The sequence below is a fragment of the Siphateles boraxobius genome, unplaced genomic scaffold (genome assembly GCF_051911475.1).
Source record: "Siphateles boraxobius isolate OS27281-9 unplaced genomic scaffold, OSU_SipBor_1 8, whole genome shotgun sequence".
Taxonomy (NCBI): Eukaryota; Metazoa; Chordata; class Actinopteri; order Cypriniformes; family Leuciscidae; genus Siphateles; species Siphateles boraxobius.
In genome coordinates, this window is record NW_027509208.1 from 38,796,958 (window position 1) to 38,819,410 (window position 22,453).

At 37.5% G+C, this 22,453-nt stretch overlaps 1 protein-coding gene across 2 annotated transcripts in view; it reads right to left on the bottom strand.

The window, feature by feature from the left end:
- The window catches only part of dnmt3aa (DNA (cytosine-5-)-methyltransferase 3 alpha a), a 62,696-nt gene that overhangs the window by 23,241 nt on the left and 17,002 nt on the right, over positions 1 to 22,453 (bottom strand). For both annotated transcript variants that reach the window (XM_077220648.1, XM_077220647.1), the window contains exons 4-6: positions 13,075 to 13,303; positions 12,751 to 12,794; positions 11,192 to 11,341 (exon numbers count right to left, since the gene is read on the bottom strand). In XM_077220648.1, the coding sequence (XP_077076763.1) occupies positions 11,192 to 11,341; positions 12,751 to 12,794; positions 13,075 to 13,303 (423 nt within the window). The remainder of the gene's footprint in view (positions 1 to 11,191; positions 11,342 to 12,750; positions 12,795 to 13,074; positions 13,304 to 22,453) is intronic.

Here is a 22,453-nt window from a genome sequence, read left to right on the forward strand (position 1 = left end):
GCAGAACAGCGAGGATGGAGAGTCCAGGTTTATCCAGTGGAAGTGGGTTGTCGTGGTTTTGTGGCACACTCTACAACCCGGTTCCTCAGAGACGTCGGATTCAGTGGCCAAGAGTTGCGTCGCACAGTAAAGAACGTATCTGAAGCAGCAGAAAGGAGCAGCAACTGGCTGTGGTTGAGACGGAAAGATTCTAGCTGGCTGAGTACAGGCCGCCTTGCTACGGTTTCGTAGAATTCTTGAAAACTTGAAAGGTTTGTTGGTTTATTTGTATAGGTTGTATAGTATTTACAGTCATTACGTTCCTGTGTATATTGCGTGAATGACGGGTGGTTGGGCAGATATTGTGTTTTGCGGTAGGTGGTATGCCATACGGAACCGTTGCCAATGAAACTGCATATTAACGCACCAGTGGGGCTCGACAGCCTTAGTCAAACGGGTTGGCGCGTATGGTTGGGTTGCGGAGAGATTGTGAGATTGTGGTTAGGTCTCAGCAGCAACTGTTGGTTTATTTGTATAGGTTGTATAGTATTTACAGTCATTACGTTCCTCTGTATATTGCGTGAATGACGGGTGGTTGGGCAGATATTGTGTTTTGTGGTAGGTGGTATGCCATACGGAACCGTTGCCACTGAAACTGCATATTAACGCACCAGTGGGGCTCGACAGCCTTAGTCAAACGGGTTGGCGCGTATGGTTGGGTTGCGGAGAGATTGTGAGATTGTGGTTAGGTCTCAGCAGCAACTGTTGGTTTATTTGTATAAACTTGAGGTGTCGTGGGCTAGTCGACGAAACACTGAGGACGGAAGGTTCCACTTGAAGACCCTAGAGATGTTCCCTACTCCGCTCAATCCAGAGGGTTGTTATGGGGGGACAGCACTGTGGTTGCAGCCGTTGTGTGTGCTGACGCGCTATACACTGTATTAACACCAGACAGAAGATTCACGTCACCAGATGGAAAGAAGCGTAAATGGATGGAGAAGCATAGGTTACTGTAAAGCTACGTCTTAGTTGGTGATTATCTTGGCGAAAGCCGAGTACAAATCAGCATGAAGTTTTAACATCTACTCTCGTGTAATGGAAATCTGTGTAAATGCATCTAAATGCCACTTCAGATGCAGCTTATTTCTCCTTTGCACTGCAAAGATTAATTTTGTTGATACTGATTTCATTTGATTGGAAACAGCCCCATTGTGTCTTATTCTAATTGAATTTATTGATTACATGTAAGAATTTGACACAAAAGATGATGGAAAGCATATATATTTTTGTCAATATCAAGCACCCCTCAGTGTACGTCTAGTCAAGAATCATTTCGTGCAGATTAGAAACCCTGTGGGTTTGGCAGGAGACAAAACAGATTCTAATCTTTCTGAGGATGTCAACAAGATTCCCATGACTTGGAAACCAACATTACAGATCCAGCACCACTGACTCAGGAAAGGAAAATTACCAATGAGTTTCCACTAGCCATTTTTCATTGTTAAATGTTAAAATACTTTCTCATATCCCAAATAAATTACTTTAAGTAAACCATTTATATGTAAGTTTCCCTGAAAAGTCTATTCAAAACATTGCTCTGTCGGTTTGACCATCCTGACCCCCGACGCATCCAAAAAACAACAACTTGCAGAACTTTTCGTAGTTTCGTTCGCGACGCTTTTGTAACTACTGTATGTGAGAGTGAAACTTTGATTCCTTTTAGCAGCTGTTGGTTCCTCGTGTGAACTTTTGCAGGAAGGTCGTAAGCGCCTCATTTGACCTTTAACTCCACTAAACGGCCAACCACAGAGGAGCTAATCGTACCGAATCAGAGACACTAAAATACAGAAAGACAGGCCTGTTTGACGGGTCAATGGAGACACATAAACTCTATAGAAAGTGCAGTCAAACGATAAAGCAGACGATATAAACCTGGTATAAACATCCATCTCAGGAGCTCAGCATTAAATAAAGGTTTAAACATGATGCATATAGTTCGACAATCTGATCAGAAAAATAAATAATCATCACATATGCAAATGTGTGTCATGTAGTTCTCATCTGTACTCTTGTGAGATGTGTGTGTAGTCTGGAAGTGCTGCTGATTACAGAATTATAATTAGCTTTACAGATTCAAGTTCAAGAACACACACACACACACACACACACACACACACACACACACACACACACACACACACACACACACACACACACACACACACACACACACACACACACACACACACACACACACAGGGCCAACTGTAGGTCAAACCCTATTGAGCGGCCTTGCTTTGTTACTTTTTTGGAAAGAAATGAATACTTTTATTCTGCAAGAATGCATTCAATTGATCACAAATGTAAATAATAACAGAATCTTTAAAAAAAATGCATTATGGTTTGCTCAAAAATATTAAGCAGCACAACTTCAATATAGATAATAGGAAGAAATATTTCTTGAGCATGAAAACAGCATATTAGAATGATTTCTGGAGGATCATGTGACACTGAAGACTGGAGTAATGATGCTGAAAATTCAGCTTTGATCGCAGGAATAAATTACACTTTATTATACATTCACATAGAAAACAGTTCTTTTAAATTGTAATATTTCACAATGTTAACTGTATTTTTGATCAAATAAATGCAGCTTTGGTGAGCAGAAGAGACTTTTTTGTAGTGTATTCAAATCAGATTATAAATATTTCCTTAAAAACTTAAAACATTAGTTGGAAGTTTTCGTACACTAAACAAAACAGGTGACTTCTCTCATTCATTTTTATGCGATTGTTCTGTCTCCTCCTCATGTGTCTGTTATAAGAGAGTTTGATATTAGCATGCTGGAAACACACAAATATTGGGTAAAATAACTTTTTTTTTTATCAGACTTTTTCATTGCAGTGCATTCTGTTATCGCATCTCTCGTGATAAATATATGCGATGCTGCATTAGAATTTGGCCAAAATTTCAGAAGGCAGCATAACGTTGCCGCCTACCTTTTGGACCAGCCTTTATTCTATGATGCCTTAAAATACTCCCTAAGTAGGCAGATCACCAGGTTTTGGAAGAGAGCTACAATCTGAGGCAGATTGCCTGTCCTATTCCAGTCGTGTCTCCATGACGTTATAGTGGTTGTGTTGGTGGTTACCCAGCAGTCCCTGGCAAACGGCCCAGTGCAGCCTGGGAAATGCGGTTTTAACAGATTACCAATTTCCTGCTGCAGCCCACAGTACGCAAGCTTCCTAAAAACACTTCACTGGCACTCTATAAATGGCAAGTCTTTCTTTGTGCCAACAAGTAGAAATCTTTAGCAAGGTTCTCATGAGAAGTATGAGAACGTCTCCCATTATGACCTGACCCCTCGGACTCTGTGACGACCCTTGGCTTTACGACACGTTTCAAGGGCTGAGAGCTTTGTGATCGTGACCCAGGCGTGGACGACCTCTGACCCCAACCTCACCGTGACCCTAAAGTCTCTCAGGCTCATTTCTATACAAACGTCACTCCTGTTGGTAAAGCATTTAGACACTTTATCAAACACAGTTTGGGATTGGCAATATTTTGTAATGTTTTGAAAAGAAGTTTCTTCTGCTCACCAAGATGCATTTATTTGATCAAAAATACAGTTAAAACAGTAATTTTGTGAAATATAACCCTAACACCGGTACACTTTTAAATGGGAGCAGCATATTAAAAAAAAGATTTATAGATTATAGCTAGTGAGCCAACTATTTTTGGCTTATAATTTTGAGTGATAGATGTTGTGTTTAATTTAGCCTATGTTTCTACATCTTTTACTGTGTTGACAGTGTTAGAAAATAGAATTCTTGTATAGCCAACATTTTATATTCGTTATTCCCAATCACTCTCTCTTTCTTTAGGCCATGTGTCCGTCAAAGCGTTTTCAGCCAGCTGAAGTGGAAGTAGAAGTTACTAGTGTCTCATTTCACAGATAGGGATTTGTTTGTGTTTTGTTTCTATATAGAATGTCAATACAATGTAAAGTATTTGCTCTGGCTCGTTTAAATGATTTTGTTCAGTTATTATACTTCTTGTTGTCATCCGTTGTAAAGCAGAATGTGGCGGTTGGTCGTGTGGTATTTGTCCCGCCCCTCCTGCACTGTGATTGGACGGCTGGGTAAAAAGTGACACTGACGAGCGCTGCCTTTTACTCAAAGTTGAATATTCATCAACTCTTGGAAACTGGAAAAAAACAATCAGTGTTTAGCGAGTAATAGACACTCGGTGCCTCGTCACACTGCTGGCTTTTTAAAAACGCGGCGCTTCCATTATTAACAATTGGAAAAATATGCTAGCCTGTGTCCCTTGGTGTACACAGGGCCCTAGGGAAAATTTTAATTTTGGGGCAGTTGTGGCGTAATGGTTACACTTGTATAATCTTCACTGTATAAATGAAATACAACTAATATAATTAATTAATACAATTTATCTTTGTTAAAGCTACAAGTAGTTTTTTTCTTTCTTTTTTGTTGTTAGATCACCATTGGTGACACAAACAGCTGCATTTCTATTAGGCTGCTGTCCCTTTAAGATGAATGCACGGACCTAATATAAATGACACACATTCGCTTTCTTTCTTGGTTTACAACACATAACCGACTGTGTTTATGAGGATTCTCATCGAGATGGGAATTTGGACCTTATTTTGCATGCACGAGTCCGTTTAAGCTCAAAAGAAAGAGAAACAGAACTGAATTTGTATATCACATGCTGTCTTGCGCTTGATGCCTGACTCGACTCACAACACATGCAAATGATAAACTTTCACTCTATGATGGTTAAACTTTGCAATTAATCCGTTCCGAATCGGGGGACAGCAGGCTCGTACGGATCACGGAGCAACTACGACCCTTATACTTGACATCCCACATCCTGCAATGTGACTATCACGGATGCGTACATCGCGAGAACGATGCTAAAACAATATAACGTGCAGCCCTAGTTGCCATACTCAACCTTCACCTTTCACTTTACTTTTACTTTTAAATTTGAGATAAGTGGGATTTCGGTCGGGTCAGGGAAGAAAATCATTCTAAGCAGAGAGCGGGTGAACACAGAGTGAATTTTAAACGGGAACAGAGTAGAACCTAGCGGGAGCGGGACGAAAAAACAGACCCGCGCAGACCTCTGGTTCAGTAGAAAAACATTTATTTGAAATAGCAATCTTTTGTAACATAAAACGTCTTTACTGTCACTTTTGATAAATTGAATGCATCCTTGACGAATTTTAAAAGTACATAAAAAAAAAATTCTTACTGACCCCAAACTTTTGAACGGTAGTGTCCATACAAATGCACGTCATATATGTAATATATATCTAGAACGATCAATGCAAAACAATGAAGAAAAAACTGAGCAATTCCAATAGGATCCTCACACCATCGGTGCTCGAGCCCCATTAAATCACAAAGTACCTACCTATGGATGTATTGGCACAGGCCTAAAATATACTGAACAAATATTACAGTGTCCTAACCAGATGCAATGCAATACGTGTCCAGCGACAACTAATTCAAAGCCAATCAGAAAAAAAATTATATTCAATAAACAGCTGATATACAGATTTTGGACCAATTAGATCTCGTGGTGGGCGGGGCTACCCAGTGAAACGTGACAGAAATACACACCCAGTCACTGACAAAACATCAGTGGTGTTTAATTCTTAAACGTTTTTTTGTCAGCCAAACCTATTTACTTGAAATCCCCCGAGATTGTAAAATATTGTTTCAATAATTTAACAACACATCATTGTTCTCTGAAATCCGTTAATCACTGAAACCAGAAAGTCGCATTACATGCGGGGGAAAATGAAATTTTGATTGTTTTTATTTTATTTTATATATACAGTTTATGTATATATATATATACAGGTCCTTCTCAAAAAATTAGCATATTGTGATAGAGTTCATTATTTTCCATAATGTAATGAAAAAAATTAAACTTTCATATATTTTAGATTCATTGCACACCAACTGAAATATTTCAGGTCTTTTATTGTTTTAATACTGATGATTTTGGCATACAGCTCATGAAAACCCAAAATTCCTATCTCAAAAAATTTGCATATTTCATCCGACCAATAAAATAAGTGTTTTTAATACAAAAAAAATGTCAACCTGCAAATAATTATGTTCAGTTATGCACTCAATACACTCAATACTTCAGTTATGCACTCAATACTATATATATATATATATATATATATCCATCTTTCTATAGCTATATTTAATTTTTATTATTTAATTATTAGCTTTTCATCAACTCACGAAACCCCTGCATTTACCGCAGTTTGAGGAACCCTGCTTTGTCGCATAATGGTGTAAGAATTTAGTGAAATTCCTTTCAGTTCAAAGTGACCATCAATGCAATTAAAAAAAAGAGAAAGAAAACGCATCAGTCTGTGACTCAAACATACAGAAGAGTAAAAAACAAAAGCAAGGAACAAAAAAAACATCCAGCATAGATAGATCTATATTTCACTCTAATGGCTAATCTTTTACTCCATGTCCACAAAAGCATACTACTAGTACCATTTCATAAGTGTGCAGTGTGCTTTTTTGTTGTTGCATGGAATACACAAATAACCTGCTACATTTGGCAAAGTATGGATACTACACTATATCCCACAATGCAATGTATTTGACTTGGTATTCCTTTTCTTGACTGAACTGAAACTTAACTGTGATTTTTAACATATTTGAATTATTTGATCGCACTATCAAAACAAGAGTTTTAAAAACAAAATTACATTAAAAATGCAAAATAACTATGTAGTTCCATGCACAAAAAACACGAGGTCACTATTTAGCATACAACAGCTGAAAATAGTGCACAGTATGCACTGCAGGAAGCAGTAAGATGGCATGTCTTTATAAAACTACAGAGCTACAGTACTTGTGTTTGGTTTAAAGCGACACACATGCGCACACACACACTCATGCAAACAGCCAGGTCAGCATTTTCTACCTTCATCCTCTGCTAAACACACACCCACATCAGTAAATGTGTCTTTTCCACACAGTGCACACGTACCCACACACGCTGCTGTGTCTGCTCGTGAGTCCCTCTCAGGTAGGTAGCTGTGTGTGTTCATGTGTGTAGTGTGTAGTGTGTACGCAGGCAAAAAGACACTTTTAAAACAGAAAAGGGGGGAGACACACACACAATGTCTTTGTTTGGGAATCGTGGGTCACGTGACTCCATGCTGATTGGTCACAGAGGGTTTGCAAATATCGGCCAGGAGGGCGTCCGTCACAAACCTGAACGAGAGCGGAGCGCAGACCAGACAAAAAGAGAAAAGAGAGAGGGTGTTTGTGCAGGTTTAGATTTGATAATGTGTGATTCCTTTCTGCAAGGACTTTTACGTTTCGACTGTCATTGGAACTGAGAAAGATGGGAAGGTTCAATTAAGCCAGGATTTATGACCCTTGTTAATGACACACACACACACACACACACACACACACACACACACACACACACACACACACACACACACACACACACACACACACACACACACACACACACACACACACACACACACACACACACACACACACACACACACACACACACACACGAAACTCTTTAAGAAAACAAATGAAAAACACTATTGCAAGTAATTACATTATTCTTTATGGTGTCTACATAAACTAAACCACTTCACACACCATGTGCGATTCTCTGAAACACACACATGTTTGTAATCAGGTCTTGTTGGAGCTGCGCCAGAGTTTGATGAGATCCAGAGACTGTAGTGGGTGGAGTCGAGAGAAAAAGCCCTCGCTGGGTGAGCCGAGGACACGGATAAACACACTTTAATACTTCATGACACAAAACACTCATTCAGACAATCTTTCTTATCTAGTTCCTAGGGTTACTTTGCGCATTTGAACTAACTTTACCCATTACCAGGTACGTATAACATGGTTAAAACAGAGCTAAGAGCACTATGAGGGTGTTCATTTATGATTCAAAGTAAATCGGAGGAGCTTTCTGTGGAGTGAAATCCTGAATACGAATACTTAGAGAGCAGAACAATTGTCATATAGGTGGGTTAGACTAGTTTGAGTCTAACGGCGTACTAAAAGGCCACCCAGAGTCCGTTTCATGCATATTGAACACAGAAATCTGATTGGCTGGGTTTTATGCAAGGAGTCAAGGTGCACCGGTTTTCATCAGTCTGACAGGAGACAAAGCCGTGTTTACAAAGTTAAGATAAAACGAGCACTTTCGAGGAAGAATTAGTTGCTGGATTTGCCAGAGTTTGCCAGGTTTATTTCTCTGAGGCACTTAGTAGCAAATAAACTAGGTACTAGAACTAGAATGATAAAGACTACAGAAAAAGGTTGCATTTATTTGCTAACAAATTCTGTAAAATAAATGGTAAAAATATTATTACAAATTAGAATATCTGTTTTCAATTTGAATATATTGAAATATAATTTATTCCTGTGATGCCTCATTACGCCAGTCTTCAGTGTCACATGATCCTCCAGAAATTATTCTAATATGCTGATTTATAATAACATGTCTTATTATCATCATCAATGTTGAAAACAGTTGTGCTGCTCAACATTTTAATGGAAACGGTGATGCATTTTTTTCAGTACTATTGATAAATAGAAAGTTTAAAAGAACAGCATTTATTTGAAATAAAAATCTTTTGTTACATTATAATACGTTACATTTATATAGAGTTTTTCTGGGTCCTCAAAGCACTTCACATGGAAGGGGGAATCTCCTCAACCACCACCAATGTGCAGCAACTTTTGCATTTTAAAAAGTCTTTACTGTCACTTTTGATCAATGTAATGCATCCTTGCTGAATAAAAGAATTAATTTCTTTAAAAAAAGAAGATCTTACTGACCCCAAACTTTTGAACGGTAGTGTAAAAAGCTACAAAGTGAACTGTTGTTGGTGAAGACTACACCAAGACAGGAAACACAGCTGAAACATGACCGATTTGGTTTCATAAACTGATAAACTATGTTCGAATAAATATGTAAATATATAAACCATTCCTGTCAGATTGCAAAAAACGATATAAAACATACTACTTACATGTTTGAGACTTATTTGAATGAGAAGTAAACGGTAAACAAATAAAACGGCACAGGAATAAAATATATATCATTAACACAGACACTTCAGAGCTGGTTTGAGTTCGCCCTGTTACACTTACACCTCTACAGGAAACAGGGCCTCACAATGTGGCCAAGCACTCTACTACTACTACAAACACTTGCTCACACACACACACACACACACACACACACAGTGAGGCAAGTAGACAGTGTTTTAGCGAACCCAACCCAACTGACTTTCCACTGATGTTCACTTTCCACTCAGTTTACTGGACAAACACACACACACACACACACACACACACACACACACACACACACACACACACACACACAACAGAATGCATTCAACTCAAGAGTTTCGGATCTGTACCTCTCAACAATTAACTAAATTGTTTTCCATTCCTCATAAACACACTCATTCTGTATCATTCGGCACGTTAGACATAAGAATGTGAGTTTTCCATACATCTTTAACTCAACTCATCTCAACCTTCAGCGGCAGCGATTCAAAACTTTCCCTCTTTGTCTCTAAAGGAATGTTCCGTGTTCAATACAAGTTAAAGGGATAGTTCACCCTAAAATAAGTCATCATTTATACAACCCTAGTGTTGTTTTGATGTCGTATGGCCTTCTTTCTTTTATGGACCAAAAAAAGAATTAGAATTAGGAACATGAAATACAACCCATGAGGTCTGTTGTGACACAACCTGTTGTGTCCGTCCGAACAAGAAGACGTTTTCACGTTCACATCTGTCAACTGATCAGACAAACGAAGTTCCGGTCCGCTGATAATTGACTCAGTGAAGAAAGAACACGGATAGTTTTTTGGGATTTCTTGGCGTTGTATTTCATGTCGTGTTTTTGTCATCTTGATTTCTCACATTTTGTGCTTGTTGTGGAGGAGACGGAGTGAACTGTTAAAAATACATTAAATTTCTATTTGTTTTTCACCAAACCCTATCGTATACCCCCAGAACACTTGGAATAAAAGGCATGTGTCGCATCATGGGACCATTCTGTGATACTTTTGTGTTTTTCTAAAAAGCTTGATGGACATTATATGGACGAGAGCGAGCGGGACATTTTATTTCTTTCGTGGTCTATAATAGAAAGGGCATGACTGAAGGGAAATGATGACTTAATTTTAATTTTAGAGTGAACTAACTATCCCTTTAAGTTCGACAGCGTTTGTGGAATAATGTCCATTTTTGACTTGTTGCTTGTGTCCCAAACCGTGGGCAAAAAAACGTACATTACACACTACATTAAAGCGACAATATAATGTAAGTAGTAACAGATCCTTTCTTCCGCATTGTGACGTTCACTCAAGTGAAACAGATTATCGAAAAAGAAAGAAAATGCAGTGGATGGTAAGAAAGGAGCGGGTTTATGCGGACTAAATGATTAGAGAAGTCCTGCATATGTCACAAGAGTGACGTCTGTCATTTAACTGGAAGATCGAGTTATGATATTTTGATTAAAAATTACAAGGTCAAAAAAAAAGAAAGAGACGTATTCACAGATGAAACGCCCACAGTAAGATCTGTAACATACAATTAGAAAATAGGAATTTGGAAAAAAATAAATTCCATTTCATTCTGACATTACTCATAAATGTCTCACTAATCATACATTACTCCCTACCACGATAAAATCATTTCCAGTACTTGAGTAAGGTGCAGTTTAACGGTATAGGCAATATACGAGTCAATCTTATTTATGAGTAAATGACTTTTACACCATGAATGATGTTGATAACTGTATTGACACGTCTTCTTTAAAATCAGTCTGATTGGTTGCGTCCGAAATTGCATACTCTCTTGAGTAAGTACTTATTTTGACTAAGTAATAACTAATACAGCACGTTCTACATAGTATGAATGTAATCCGGACGTACCACATTTGCCATGTTTTCCTTATCATGTGACCTACCAGCGTCGAATCTCGCCAGAAGTAGTAGGTCATCGGGGTACTTTTTGCCAACTCTTTTATGAGTATTGTGAATTCGGACATACTTCTTTTGTCACATACTGTTTATTGCCCACTATATGGTAAGGAAGTTTGCTATTTCGGATGGAGCCATTCTATCTCTCACCTTCTCTTTCCTCAAGATAGCGAGCATCTCCTCTTTCTCCCTGCGGCTGATGTGAAAGGGATCTCCGGCCTGGAAGGTCTCTCTTTGTACAGGTCGTCTCCTCAGACTGATGTCCCCGCCCCGCCGGCCCCTCACACGGCCCCCTTCGCTCTACAAGTCAAGTCACCCTTATTTATATAGCACTTTACACAATACAGATTGTTTCAAAGCAATAAACAGGAAAATAACAGAATCAGTGATGCAAACTTAATCAAATTCTGCTGTAAAGCAGCTCTAAAAAGGACAATAGCGTCGTTATTCAGCTCAAGTCTGTTCAGCGTTGATTCAGTTCAGTTCAATAACCATAGTTCATCAAAATTATAAAAAAAGTTCAATGCAAATTTCATCAATTATGAAACAAATTCGATTCAGGTATAAAGCAACTCTATTTAAGTCAATAGTGTCATCATGCAGCTCAAATCAGTTTAAGTTTCGTTCTCATCCGATAGTGTCAGTGCAGAAAAATCAATAATATTACTGAATATTAACCCAAGACAAACACAACTCTCTTAAACCTAGTTTTCCGGGAATACACACATTGTGAATTTTTGTGAATGACAGGCTCAAATAGCTCCAGCTTTCATGAGTGTTAGATGTTTTTGGTGACGTCCTGTAGGTTATAGGGCACTGACATGCTCATAAAAGTCAAATGATGCACAAGAAAGTGACTTTCGCAAAGCCTTGATTTGCATTGTGTAAGCATCTTTTTTTCCTCTGTGTACATTTGTGAATTGCTGTATGTACACAGCCCTTATAAAACACCCGTAACGTATGTTCAACAGCCTGTAAACACATTTCAGTGGCGTGTTACCACTTTACAGCCGTTATTCGGGCCAAATTACAGCTTAACACATTAATGTCTCTCACATAAACAGCCTGGATCGTTCCATCGGCCCATTCACATGCTCTTGGTGAACATGCCGTCTATTCCTGTGATCTATGTCGGGCAAGAGTAGATTAATCAATCAATCAATCTGTGATGTATTAACTAGACCTGTCTGAACCACCCGACTGGGTCCAGATAACCAGTTAGTTTAAGTTTAACCAGTTTTCCAAGCAAATCTCATAGATTCTATGTAGTCCCGGGGCCGCACAATTAATCGAAATAAAAATGAAATCGCAGTGATTATCAAATGAATTTGAACTAGATAATTGTATTAATTTTCTGCCTAAATACTTAAATATTTTTATTTTACAATGAAATATAACAGTATAATAACAACTCTTTATTTAGTTAAAAATTTTGTTTATTATTATTATTATATAGTCATATTGGTATATAAATCTCAAATCTTAAGCCAAATTATGCAACCCTGTAGACAAGCAGAGCGATTAAATACCTGGAGCTATTAAAAAAAAAAAAGCATTTTAAACCAAAATTAATTTTTATAAGATAAATCGCAATTCGATTTTTTCCCCACATTGTGCAGCCTTAGTCATATGAAACATTAGTCATTAAATGAGAAAATGTGATTCTCAAATTGTTTGACTATGTTTTATTGGATATTGACTTTCCTCACCTCTGCTCTGCTGGTGTCGCTGCTGGTGTCGTCCTCCCCCGCGTCTGAAAGACAAATGCTGAGGTCATTTAAAGGAAAACAAAACTGAAAGAAAAAAACGCAGACCCCAGAAATGGCAGAAACAGGCACATATGCTTGGCTGACGCACTGATGCGGTCCTGCATTAATGTTGACAAACTCAAGGGGGCGATATAGCAACCGTCAGAATAAGTTACATCCCAATATCGCTTTCATCGCATTATAAAGTGTATTTTCTGACACATTTCGGAAGGAAAGGACATTTGAAATCGATCAGACCGACTGAACAAGAGACGAGTGACTCACGTCGCTCCGGGCGCTCAAGTTTCCGTCGCCCTCGTTTCTTCCGTGGAGTGGAAGGGGCGGAGTCTTCGTCTGCTCCAGGGGGCGTGTCTGTGTTGTTCCTGTTGGTGGAGTCAGGGGAGGAGTCGTCCCGCTCCAGGTTTTTCACAGAAACCCGACTGTCTGCTTCACCGTTACACCCCGCCTGCTTTATACAGGCCACACCCTCTGTTACACGCCCACAACTAAGCACCTATCAGGAGAGAGAAATAAGGGAGCAAATCACTCAAATGACTCGATGCGCAAACTAAAATGTCAGTACCTGATGAGATGCATGTGTCATAATTATGTGGGTGCACATGTAGATGGGACTGTCCCTCATTTTTATAATCAGGTGATATCTAGTAGGATAAATAATACTTGGCTAAACCGTCTTTCCTATAAAGCGAGATGCTTCACAGAACAATTGTTATTCACAACGGTAATATATCTATTGAAAACAACGGTTTTCATGTCTTATAATTAGCATTAAAACTAATATTTATTTATTTATTTAGCCTATTATTATTACATTTAATTTAATTAAATTATTCAGGGTTTTTTGCAGAACTATTGTAACTTACAACAGTAATACATTTCTGTTTTCATTCCTTATAATTAGCATTAAAACTAATTTACTTATTTATTCAATAATAATAATAAAAATTATTATTATTATTAAGATCTCAAGGGGGCGTCAAGTAAATATTTTATGTCTAAGGGGTTTGGATGAAAAAAAAAGAGAGTCTTGTCACCCCTTCTATAAATGAACTTACTGAAAATGAACTTTTTCTGCAATTTTTACATCTGTTATAGCTTCTATACATTTTTAGATTAGTCATGAAACATGGTACTTTGAGTACTGTTGGCGTGTGTGTGATATAAATTGCTCGTGATATTTCTCCCTTCTTGCTTTAGATAATGTAAATCTGCATAGACAGACGGCATAAAACACACTGAGGCGCAGTGACACAGCAGCTAGCACATTAGTGCTAATGGAGTCATGGATCAGCTTAAGATCACAGCTTACAGAGTATTGCATATTAAATATGTATTGCAAATGCTTTATAAACCTCTAACTCTTTATAAAAACATTATGCTTTTTTGAATATTACCTTTCATGCAGTGTGTAATATAGCTAGCTGTTTGTAAATGTAAAAGGTCTGCAAAGTTTCGAAGTGCACAAGTTATTGTCTCCTAAAAGAAAGAATTGATTCTGAATTGCCTGAAACGAGTCCTCAGTAATTCCAGTCTCACTTCCTGTTACATGCCTACGTAAGAAATTTGCATAATGCCAGCCTATGGTCTTCATTGGCTGTCCGAGAACAACGTCTACTTTGACCCTCAAACACTGTAATTGACCTATGGCTAAGCCACGCCCCCAAACGCGTGTCGAAATGTTTTCAGCAGTGCAATTCAAAAGGATGAAGACTAGCTCTGGAGTTGATACGGAAAAACCGACGGCATTATTCGTATCACTGTGTGTAAAGTGCTGAGGAAGATACAGAGCTGAAATAGTATGTTGAAATGACTATTCAAAATATACTCTGAGGGTCAACTTTTTCCGGTTAGATCCGTAGACACTCAAAGGGCTAATATCGCCCATAACCCATTGCACGCTGGACTACAAACATGGCGGATGTACGAGTCCGGCGATTAAGTAGACAGGTTTAGATAAAGGGGGTTGAGTGATTAATAATCAGTATCTAACCTGACGAAAAGGCATTTATTGAGTGTTATTAACATTATATTTAATCTGCAACAGCATTGTGAACTTTTGTAATGATATGTCTGGTCATTAATTTTTAAATGCATCATTATGCAAACACATGAGGAGAGTCTCTGCATGAAAGACCCACGGCTGGCAGATCAATATGCCACTACATTTCTCTCAGAAACTGTTCTGTTCTTCACAAAAACAGTACATCATTTTAGGGCGTAGTATAAGTAGGCAAATGAATCACACCATAAATCTTTGAACGAACCGGTTTCAGACTCTTTGAGAAATGAGGTGATGTGCAATGTATTTTATGAGTAAATGAAAGTGTTTTTTTTTACCTAGGATGCATGTAAAACTATTTCAGGAGACCTCCGAAACTAAACCAGAAACCTTTAAAATAGCATAACACGTGCACTTGTAATTTCTGTGCGATGTCTAAGTGAAACTGGACTTTCATTGAGACAACACATTATTTTATCCATCAGGAATTTATTTGACTATCATTTCTGTAATCTCCACCACCATTCATTTTAACTGACATTAAATTTACAGCATTTACTATAAGCAAAATTTTCAAAAGGCTGCATCACTTAAAACCTAACTTGACTTAAAGTTTCCAAGAATGGCTAGGTGACATCAGCTTAAGATCGTTTCAGAGTTGGAGTAAATTAACATATTTTGATAAATGACTATGAAGTCAAAGATAATTCCTTCAAAATAATATGCATTAAGAAAATATTTGATTTCACATTGACATTATCTTCCATCAATGTTAAAAACAAACAGGATATCAATCAAATGTTTGGCGGCTACAGCGCCTGCTAACTTTATGATGAACAATACAAGTCTCTTTGGCTCAGTATGACGAGGGCTGGTGTGAGTTTTACTGCTGTCTGTGAGTTAATAGATGCCGAACACACTCGTGTACACACCTGAATCAGTGCAGTCACACACACACATTAGTGGTTTAACTAGAGTGATTGGCGACACTCTTTGACAGCTGCTGATGTCTTTAATCAACAGGTGAGAAACTCTATAAACCTCAAAGGGCCTGCAGGTGTTTCAAAAACACACACACACACACAAACACTTTCTTCACACATTCTCTTTAAACCAAGAAATATACTCTGAAGTATTTGAATGCATATGCGTCTAGCCACACAAGCTCAATCTCATGCATCCAAAATGTGTCGAAACAAACTGCATTCATTCAAAAGCATTGATTTAAAAGATGTAAAAGATGAAAACCACTAACACGTAAATATCACCTGTGAGAATTTCTCACATTTAAAAGTAACACATTTTGGAAGTATGAAAAATATTTAGTGGCCAAAACATCTGAAACAAATAAACTTCTTGTTTTGTCTAGATTCCGGCTCACTCTGGACTTTTAAACACTATACGCTTATTTCACGCAGCCGTTATTTTGAAATGGAAAGCGAGGCTCCGGTGGGAAGAACCCCGGAAGTAAAGATAAACAACAATGCCTTGGACTACCAACCTGAAGCTGCTGCCGCGATTTACACTATTGGATGTTAATATCTTTCTGAAAGAAAAAAAAAATTTATAAATGAATTTCACTGTATATAGTCTAAAGTATGAAAGAAATCTATGTACATTTTTAGAATAACTACTTTCTACATTAAACACAACAATACGCCATCGCATTCGCGACTCTCCTATGATTAAAGGCGACACTTCCGGTTTTCTTCCCACCGGAGCCTCGCTTTCCATTTCAAAATAACGGCTGCGTGAAATAAGCGTATTGAAGGAGCTGACATACTGCATACTTGATGATGCTTATCTTTCACTATATGCGCCAACGCACAAAAAAAACAAAACAACAAGAACAAGAACAAAAACATGTTTTTAGGGATGCACAGATATAAAAATTCTGGTCAATATGGTTAAGCTGATAATTACTTTCATGTTATGACCAATTATCGATAAATGGGCAACTAAAAAAACAATAACGTTAAAAACAACAAAACTGAAAAAACAACAAATCTGTTAAATGCCAATAAATTAAAGAAAAAACGAATATTCAATATTTGATATAATGCCATGAATATATCATGAATGTCAAATAGGTTTTTTTTTATTACGAAATTCATGTGTAGACAATTAAATATATATATATATATATACACACACTGCCATTTGGGGTCGGTAAGATTTTTAATGTTTTTAAAAGAAGTCTCTTCTGCTCACCAAGGCTGCATTTATATGATTAAAAATACAAAACAAACCCAGTAATATTGTGAAATATTATTTCAATGTAAAACATCTGTTTTCTATGTGAATATATAGTAAAGTGTAATTTATTCCTGTGATGAAAGGTGAATTTTCAGCATCATTACTCCAGTCTTCAGTGTCACATGATCCTTCAGAAATCATTCTAATATGATGATTTGATGCTCAAGAAACATTTCTCATTATCAATGTTGAAAACAGTTGTGTACCATTTTTTTTAGGATTCTTTGATGAACAGAAAGTTAAAAACAACAGCATTTATTTGAAATAGAATCTTTTGTGACATTATAAATGTCTTTACTGTCACTTTTGATCAATTTTAAATCAATTTTGATTTATTTTATTTATTTCCCCCAAAAAATAAAATAAAAAATCTTACTGACCCCAAAGGTTTGAACGGTAGTGTTTAATGTTACAAAAGATTCTATTTCAGAGAAATGCTGTTCTTTTGAACTTTCTATTCATCAAAGAATCCTGAAATAAAAATGTAAATAACTGTTTTCAAAATTTATTATAATGAGAAATGTTTCTTGAGCATCAAATCATCACATTAGAATGATTTCGGAAGGATCATGTGACACTGAAGACTGGAGTAATGATGCTGAAAATTCAGCATTAATCACAGGAATAAATTACACTTTACTATATATTCACATAGAAAGAGAGAGAGATCATTTAGTAAAAACAAGAAAGCATGGCTTAATTTTTTGAACTCGATTTGTGGTGTATTTTACTAACAATCTGATTTTTAACACTGGCTGTTTGATTACAATGATGCTTCTGCCTGAAAAATTCACCCCTTTAAAAGCTCCATTTCAGAGCAAATACATAAATAATGTGAAAAATAATGCAATACTTATTTTATTTCAGCTGGCTCTGTTCTGGTTCAATTCCATTCAATTCCCTAAAAAAAATAACAGCAAGTCCCATTCTACTTTTTTTCTACATCCTGCTAGACTCGAAAATGCATCATTTGCGGAAGTAAAAATGGCTGCGAACTTAAATTGACTTTAAGCATGCGCCTTCAGATCAACACTCTAAAAGGAACAGTTCACCAAAAAAAAAACTTGCATGACTTTCTTTCTTCCATGAAACACTAAAGAAGATATTTTGAAGAAAGTTTTTGTCAATACAATGAATGTTGTGTTGGACCCCATTGACTTTTCCAACACAACATGATGGTCATTAAACGATGACAGACATTAATGTAAAGGAAGTAGATGTGATTATGATCATCATAATGTTGATTTAAAACAATTAGCAAGACATCGATACAAACTTACCATCGTCTTTCACACACTCTCTCTCAGACTTCCACCTGGTCATGTGACCACATCTGCTGCAGCCACAGTTTCCTGTTTCTGTCAGCGAGAGCGAGTAAATCTCTATGCTCTCAGCGCTGCGCGGGTTGCAGGTTCACAGGTACACATGGTGGATGAATGATAGGGACTGTCAGTGGCGCCTCCAGAAATTTTTCATAGGGGTGGCCAGATGGGGCAACTTAAAATCTTGGGGTGGCACACCAAAACTATAAACCATAATTTCAGAATTTTATTCTACTGTTGTAGTAAACCGGCCTGTAGAAAACTATCAGAAAGACTTAAGGAAACTCCTACTGATATACTTTGGTTTATTGTGTTATATTTAATGTTCCTAATGATATTAGTATGGCCCTACTAATATATATTATATTATATATAACGATATAGATTATATAGATATGATGTAGGCTATATATGGGCCCTCGCCCGCGGCAAATTTCCAGATACTTACATAATGAATTTAATCCTTTTTAAGTTATTATTTTGCAATATAAGATTAAAGTTAACACCTTTAAATATTACATAAATGTATTATGAATTTTTAATAAACTTAATGAGTGTATAAATCAGCAGCAATAAGTAATTCTTGAAAAAATCTGCACAGTAATTTTATAAAATCTAAATATGTTAATAAAAACAAATTACTATTAGTTCTCTTATAAAATTCAATCAGGCAATCATACATTTCACAATTTTATATTTATATATTAATGTCAAGAATTCAGAAGTGCATATATAGCCTACACTACAAAGAAATAATATACAATTAAATTATGCTTATTTTAAATGTATTGAGCAGGCTAGGTATAACAAAATATATTGGCTTCATTAATATTTCAGTGCGCAAACCCATGATAACATGAAAAACAGAGCGCACACAGCGCGTATGCGCATCGCGGGATTCGCGGGTGCAGAATGATGTGCTCAAAGAGTCACAGTGTGCAGCGCTGCGCTACATAAGTGCGCATTTAAAAGTTCACGTCACAAAGCGAAGAAATGTCGAGCGCACAAATCCTAGTGCGATTTGTTCCTTTGTTTCACAGTTTTAAATTCCAGTTATTGTGCGTTTGATGCCGATTCATAGTCCTTGTGAATGTGATGTGTGTGATCTAGCAAGCACACGGTAGTGAGTCGTTTCAAAACAGCAACAAACTCCAACAAAATAAAGTAATTTTATGCAAATCTACAGCCTTTTATCTACAGATCATGCATTATAATGTGAATATATCATATTGGAGAGAGTTTTACCGTGCATCCAAGAGGCGCGCGCGCTGTTTGAATATGAATGGAGAATGACTGACAGCCACAGAGGAGGGAAAACGAGTTTCCGTACACTTTAATGATGTAAATAGACTTCTGTCCCTCACATTAAGCTATTGAATGACTTCAGATGACTTTGTCACCCAAACTGACGTGAAAAAACTGCCACTGGGGACTGTCCCTGACATCACTGAACTGATGCGATGAGTAAAATGGGTTTAAACTGTTGAAATTAGCTCATCAAATCATCATCTGAATAATTGAGATAAAATGTAGTCATTTTTACAGTCAAATACATGATGTGTGTCTCTGGTCGTCTCCTAACTACAGTATCCTTTCCGTTAAAGGAATAGTTCTGCCACGAAATGGAAATTATGTCACCACTTATTCACAGTCATATCATTGCAAACCCATGACTTGCTTTTTTCCGTGATAGACAAAAGGAGTTTAAAAGATTAAATGAAAGTGAATGGGGACAGATACTGGTTGGATCTAAAAACACACCATAGAAGCAGTCCACACAATACAAAATTTGAATACAATGGCAATTCATAGTGACAGCAACTTTCAAGCTCCAAAAAGGACATAAAAAATATCATAAGATTACTCAAAATGACTCATGCACTAGATGTGGTCACTATGAAATGCCACTGCACACCCTAACGTTTAAAAGTTTGAAGGCGGTAAGATTGTTTTCGAAATATGCCTCTTCTCAGGGCTCGAAATAAGCAATGGCCCGATGGCCCGGGGCCAGTAAAAGAGTATGTCGGGCTAGTTGATAGGCCAGTGACTGGCCATCAGCAAAACAAAACGCGAACGTCATATACAGTGGCGCGAAGAGTGTCAATGCTACTTCAGGTTATTTATAACGTGTTAAAATGTCAAAGAACTACGAGGCTGATACGAGAAAGAGGACATTCCTAGTAGGGCTGGGCGGTAAATCGAGTTTGTAGGCTACAGTATATAGATTTTTTTTTAAACGATAGGGAATGAGGCAATACCGTTTATATCGATACAGTTTGATACGAGCACATCTGAAAAATAGCGGAGTAGGCTACGCAGTGTGACACAATTTGTCCTAAACATGACACAAGCTTATATTAAGCGCTTCAAAATAACTGGTAAGATATAGTTAACAAGTTTAAAGCAGCTTGCAATATGCAATATGCAGACAATAATGTGCCATTTGTGGAATTTTAAACCTATAAGTATGTTTTTATGAAAGTGAGCATTATAATGGGGTAATCAAATGCAGGCTAATATAATTAGTTTGTGCTTTTGTTTTTATTTTCATTTTTAGTTCAGCCTTTAGTTATTTTAAAAACAAAAGCATTATTTTTGTTTTTAGATTAATGTTACAATGTTAGAATGTAATATGATTTTAACCACCTTTTTGCACATAACATATTGCATAGCTTACATTACATTCCCTATATTTGTTTCCATATCCTTCAATATCAATATTGTTTGGATATCATTGAGCAGGATGTGACCATTTTTTTTTTTTTTATAAATATAGATTTTCTTTATCCAAATAGAAAAACGTAGAAAGTACCGAGATATATATCGTATATCGCCATTTATTATTTTTCCAGACCATGCCCAGTCCTAATTCCTAGTGTCATGGAAAACACAGTACACCTGGGTGGAGAAAGGTGATGAGGGCATGTACTGTTTCGTTTGCCGGAAATTTCCAACAAAAGCCGACCAAAATGCAAAATGCGTAACCGGCCTGCGGACGGGCTATCTAAAGTGTAATCAAATTCCCCCCTAAACTTCTGCCTAGCCCCCCTAAAAATGTGTGATTAAGTGTAAGCTACACAAATTCGTGTTCGCTTCAGTCTTGTTATAATCAGATTCAGCGCGTTCTTCATTTTTTCTTCATTGACAGTTTTTTAGGTCATAAATGTTAAAAGAATGAAAAAAAATAATCAGCCAAACAAATATACTTTTGTCTAATTTCGCCATTTTGAAGTGAAAATAGTAACTCATCACTCATGTAATGTAATACTTAGTTTACTGTCAATGTGAGGGGACAAGAAAAATTAATCCTAATGTATACAATAAATAGTTTAATGGAAAAGTGCTTTTCCTTCTAGGGCCAGTAAAAATATATAAGGGGCCAGCAAAACGTCCCGGGTTACGTATGTAACCCTAGTTCCCTGAAGGAACGAGACGCTGCGTGAAACGCTGCGGTAACGCCTCTAGCGTTGTGTGTCATGAAGCACGTATGGTATCAGCCCAATGGCGAGACGGAACGTCACGAGTGACGTCATCGATAAGGAAACTATAAAGCACACCCCTGAACACAATGGCGACAGCTTCTGGAAAAAGTCTGAAGCAAGTCGATCAAGGGAATGCCGGGAGTATGGCAACGACACGCAGCGTCTCGTTCCTTCAGGGAACTAGGGTTACATACGTAACCCGGGACGTTCCCTTTCAGGAACGTCGAGCTGCGTGAAATGCTGCGGGAACGCTAATACCCACGTCGCCATAAGAGCAAGTGACCGACTGTGTGAAACAAAGATTAAATTCAGCCGAAAGCACCTGCGCCCCAGGGGTGGAGCTGAGGTCTAGGTCATAAAACCTGACGAAAGTATGCGGTGAGGACCAGCCTGCCGCATCACAAACGTCCTGGAGGGAGACTCCTGACATTAAGGCTTGGAAGCCGCCATACTCCTGGTAGAGTGAGCTCGGACAGCCAAAGGTGAAGGCTGACCAACCGACTCATAGGCAAGTGAGATGGCCTCAACCACCCACTTGCTCATCCTCTGCTTAGACACTGGGGACCCCTTCTTAGGTGGTCCAA